Source organism: Chanos chanos, chromosome 1, assembly GCF_902362185.1.
Source record: "Chanos chanos chromosome 1, fChaCha1.1, whole genome shotgun sequence".
Classification (NCBI taxonomy): domain Eukaryota; kingdom Metazoa; phylum Chordata; class Actinopteri; order Gonorynchiformes; family Chanidae; genus Chanos; species Chanos chanos.
In genome coordinates, this window is record NC_044495.1 from 61,947,578 (window position 1) to 61,952,952 (window position 5,375).

The 5,375-nt window shown below is 41.9% G+C and overlaps 1 protein-coding gene across 2 annotated transcripts; it reads left to right on the forward strand.

Annotated features, from left to right (window-relative positions):
- Positions 1-124: 124 nt before the first annotated feature.
- On the forward strand, positions 125-3,092 carry sub1b (SUB1 regulator of transcription b). Of its 2 annotated transcripts, none has more exons than XM_030776883.1 (5): positions 125-202; positions 1,511-1,580; positions 1,998-2,114; positions 2,427-2,535; positions 2,723-3,092. In XM_030776883.1, exons 1-5 carry the CDS (start codon positions 126-128, stop codon positions 2,800-2,802), a joined length of 453 nt encoding a protein of 150 aa, XP_030632743.1. In that variant the 5' UTR covers position 125; the 3' UTR covers positions 2,803-3,092. The 2 variants fall into 2 exon arrangements, with proteins under 2 accessions (XP_030632743.1, XP_030632750.1); XM_030776890.1 differs by having other exon boundaries at positions 2,427-2,532; positions 2,721-2,796.
- Positions 3,093-5,375: the final 2,283 nt, after the last annotated feature.

Here is a 5,375-nt window from a genome sequence, read left to right on the forward strand (position 1 = left end):
ATTAGATACACTTCCATCAGTGCTTCGCTGCTCTGATGTCTGAAAACCAGCCATGCTTTATCTGAAAGAGTTGATGTTCCAGGAAAATACAATACCCACAATTCATTGCACATCATACAAAGCAGATGGTTGGGCAGCTGCATCCTGGTACATTACTTCCCGCCGCCGTGTGGTTACTGAGAAAGCATCTACGTTTGTCCATGTAAGTCAAATTGTTGAATTCAGTTGTACATAATATGAATGCGGAATTGAAACGCTAACATTCATACGAATACGTCCACTTCAAGGGAAAGAGTTTGCACAGTGCAGTAATACAGAACACCCTTGCTACTGATCTGTCTAGGCCCAGATATCCACGTTAGCTCAAAAGTTGCTGTAGGGCCCAGTAAGGAGCAACGTTAGTGGGTATATATTGTCTTGTCTTGTAATTACGAAGCTGGTGCGTAGCTGCAAGGTTGAAAATACCGTTAGTTCAGAGCAGTTCATTCACGTTCTGACGATACTTTATTATTTGCCAGTGGTTAATACCATAGGTTGGTGACGACGCTATGCATTCTACTGAGAGCTTGAATATTTGCTTGATTATTTTTGCTTTCTGAACTGTTGATCATTTCTTTAAAAATCTGTCATACAGTGAGATCTTTGGTTAGAGGTTAAAACGAATAAAGTGTCAAGCGGTCCTCTCTGGTAGTGGTCAACGATTCCTGTCGTACGGGGAAAATGTTTTGGACAAACTCGTGTATTTTTGGTCGTGGATTTATTATTCATATATGACATTTCCGTCATGTTAAGAGATCCGCTCGAACCGTTCTTTTTTCAGAATTTCTGTTGGACTTTTGATATTATCATACCAAATTGTTTTATCGTTGCGTATTTTCGTCATCCTGTCGGGGATTTTGATTTATGCGGAGAAACATCTGACGCAGGTCCGAAATTCTCCCTCCCAGTGGTAAAATCAGAGATTACATAGAGATTGACAGAGTATTTTTTTTATATCTTCACGAGCTTCGCAGTTGTTATCAGGCTTAAACTCTAACCTTTATCCCGCTAGTTTTTACACAGCTGTGTGATTTTTTTTTTAAATCTGAACTCTCAGGTGTGTATGCCGTGATGTAGTGTTTTATTCTTGTTCAAAAAGGTGAACGTAAGGGTATCGTTTTCATTGACCTCCCGTGTGTTTGAATAAACTCTAATAGGACCAAAAACGGAGGAAAATGCGCACATTCATGGGATACAGTGGTGCTGCTGTACCACCCTACAAAAATGGCTCGTATATTACAAACCTTTCTCTACACATGAGAGAGATATCATGATGGGTCCAATCTAATGTTCATTGTTTTATCACTGTAATGTATTAAAACACTGATGTCATTCCGAATCCGTGGTGTCAAAGATATTTTTTTCCTGACTGAAATGATGCTTGGTATTGGACGAGAAGTGAAGTTTGCTAAATGACCACAGGGTGGCACTGTAGGCACACCATTCAAACGTTTGTTTCTGTGTGCTACAGCATGCCTAAATCTAAAGAGGTTTTGTCGTCCACATCTGGCAGTGACTCGGACAGCGAAGTCGATAAAAAGGTATGATCACAGAAATTAAGCTCTTATCACAAGACATTTCTCTATTAAAACTCCTTCATCGCACAGGGGGTGAACACATATTGCTGCACTGGGTTACAATGCGTTTACGGTAACTCCCAACATCTTTCAAATACACATGCTGTGACAAGCTGAACAGAGCCGTGCACGACACCATGTGTCATGCACGTGGGGTTAGGCTAAATGCTAAAGCTTGACTCCTGAACATAGACCTCAGGGACTCTTGGTGAATTTCTTTGTTCACATTATACACACTTTGATAAAGATAAAAGGAAAACAGTGTGTGTGTGTGTGTGTGTGTGCATTCATTCCCACAGGTCATTTGGTATAGATTCGTGTACAGTGTGTATTGTGGCAGCAGTGTTCTCTGGTCTGAGATTGTGGTGGTTTGTGCTGCAGGCAAAGAGAAAGAAGCCCAGTGCTCCAGAGAAACCAGCAAAGAAAGCTAAGAGTGGGGAGAGTTCGAGGCCTAGTGCAGGAGGAGCAGACAGCAGTAAAGGAGACAACATGTTCCAGGTTAGCCGACTTTCATTTCACATCCACAGTCGTGTGTGTGTGTGTGTGTGTTCATTTCATTCAGCGTTAATACACTGAGAGAAGTGTTCTAGTGAGATGTGAGAGTGGAAAGTGAATTGATGGTTCGGGGCTGCGGAGTCTGTTGCCGCGTCGTCGTGTCTCTGGTTAGAGCTGAGAGAGATGACGCCGTGAGAACTGGTCTCCTCTGTCGTAAAGTCAGAAAGACCAGTCAACAGCAGGTCTTACCGGACTCCGCTGGCGCCCGGACAGGGAGTCTCTCCACTGAACTGTACCTTCATGCCTTCTTTTCAGATCGGAAAGATGAGATATGTGAGCGTCAGAGATTTCAAAGGCAAAGTTCTGATCGATATTCGGGAATACTGGATGGACCAAGCCGGGGACATGAAGCCTGGGAAAAAAGGTGAGGGCTAATCTCTCGTCTCGCTCTGTGAAGCTGCTCAGCCGAGTTCCTCAGACAGAACAGCAGATCTGACACCATGTAAAGTTATACTGCTGATTTTTAATGTCCTGCTCTGATTATATGAGTTTGTATACTTAAGTAGTGTTTACAAGTGCAACTGTTTACATCTGTTTTAAATTACTTACAGGTATCTCACTGAACCCAGAACAGTGGAACCAGCTGAAAGAGCAGATCCCAGACATTGATGAGGCTGTGAGCAGGTTATAAGTGATCTGACAGCTGTGTGTGTGATAGTGGAGCTGACAAAGTGTTTTTAGAGTTTAATACTTAGGTACATTGGCACTTTGTTAAAGAGTTGTTTGATTTTTTTTCCCTCCAACTTGTGTATATTTGCATTTTTTCCTCTTCTTTTTTTTTTTAAACCTTTGTTGTGTTGAAGTCTAATCTGGTGAGGTTATAAAGCGCGCGCGTGTGTGGACGTGAATGAAACGATGGCTTTATTTAGCGCACTCAACTGCTGAAACTCTTCCTTATATTGGAAAAAAAAATAATAAAGGACATTTAAAACAGTATGTGTTCTGCGTTCTCAGACTGTTTTTCATCTCTTTGCCTGCTTTCTTTTGTAAACCAATGATCACTAACCCGGTTCAAAACGAATGAATAAGGTGTGTTTTAGAGTAGAGTGCTGGCTTATTGAAAACAGGAGTGAGATCGCGCGGTTATCCAGACATGGTTAATAATGTGCAGGGGGGCAGGCGTCACCCCGCTGCTCCGTGTCATCTGGCCTCCTTAAAGCCTGACTCCGCAGGACCAAAGCCGGGGACATTAATTTAGTATAAAGAGCATTAACACAGAACATACACGGCACACTGCATCTGACAGCTGGCCTTTATTACGTGAGCACTTTTAATACATTTACAAAAAGCAGCAGTCGTAAAACACGCCATTCTATTCAATTATTAAACGACAACAACAACAACAACCTGCTGTCTGTTTGAAACATTTACAAAAGTCCGCACAACGAAACTTTGTCCACGCCTTTTCCAAGGCAGCTGGACGTAAACGGGTGGCATGTGTAAGGGGGGCAAAAAGAATGTCTATTCGGCTTCAATGTCTGTTTAACGTATTCAACCCTAAACGGCGACCGCATTAGTCCCTATAGAGAAATGCACCCGCGACCACAGGAAAATACACCCATTGGTGCAGGCTCGCTGGGATAAGGTGTTTAATTGTTAAGAACGACGTCCCACATTGCGAAATACGTTAATTGCACATTTACCGGTAATTTGGCGGTAAATGAACGTCAGAGACGAAAGATAACGCGGACTAAGAATATGTTTGGCAAATTGTGCGAAATTATTGCTTTTCCGCCCTCCCCCCCCCCTCAATTATCTGGCCCAGAATGCAACGACAGTCCGGGGGAACCTATATACAGATGGTTTACTCCAACCGCAAACTCAGCACGTCGTTTCTAAGTGACGTGCAGGAGAGACTGTTCTTTGTCTGTGGCTGTGTTTAAGTGAGTAATTTTCAATCTGCCATCTTAATGAGCCATAGTAAATATAGCCAGCCGTGTTCCCAAGTTATTTTGTTTACTGTTGCTGTATGACTCACCAGCACCACAAAAGCTTAAGTTAATGTGTACCTCATCACTTAGAATATAGCCTACAATATGTATCCGTACGTTTAACTACTATTTATTTAAAAATAAAATACGTGTTACTTCCACATGCCCCCATTACAATAATGAATACGCCGACCTGTCGCTGTGAAACTTTCGAAGGTTACTGTATTACATTGCTGGGTATTTAAGGAGAACGGCTCTCGCCGTTTGGTGGCAATTTGAATATTTTAGCCACTAGGTGTCGCTCTGTCAAAGCTCTAAACTACATTCGGGTTTTATTATTTTTCATCCATAATCCATTTTTATATGGCCTATCAACCATGGTGACCTCTTGCCAAAGAGTGAGATATTCTATCGTGTAAACAAAATCCGCTTTGACCAAATTAGAAGAGAGGGCGACCCAGAGTTAAAATCAAAGTCATTCGCAATCTACAAATAAACTTACCCACCACACACTTGTTCAAATACAATTACATAATTTGCATACGATTGCATAATTACGGGGTTTTTTTTTTTGCATTGGTTCAAATGTTCTCCGGTTGAGTTAAACTGACTCTCACGTGTATCGCATCACCCTCTTTTAAAAAATAGTCTGTCTGCCGTCTTATTTAATTACTAATTAGTTCGCAAATTTACTATCGGCTAAGATATAGACTCAGACATGAATAAGCGCCAGTGAACAGACGCACAAGTGCCCTCAGTGTTGGACTTTGTACTTCGACCATCCGAGCAGTCGCTCGAAATGCTGAAGTTGAAACCGTGCAGGGGGGGTGTGGATGCTGTGTCTTTAAGGGAGAGGTGGGCTGCACAGAAATGACGCAGGAATAATAATGACAAAGATGCTTCAAAATTCCTCCCCGACTACAGCGTGTGTGGTACAGACCCGCTCACTTATCGTACGCTAAGCCGGAGGACTTAGAACAAGGGAGAGCAGAGAATTACAGAATTAGACAGCGGTACAGACAGCAATTAAATCAAGTACAGAATCGCACCGGAGGCGTTAAGTATTGGAGCGCAAACGAAATTTATTTGAAATTCCGCACTAAAGAAAAGCACAGTTATTTTAATTTAATCACGGAAACCTGTGATAATTGTACGCTACGACGGGGAGAGAAAGACATTGGCTTTGGGGGGAAAGACAAAGAGGCACAAAATTATTTACTTCGTAAATTGTATGTATATATAACACTAGTGAATTCCTAAAAAAAAAAAAAAA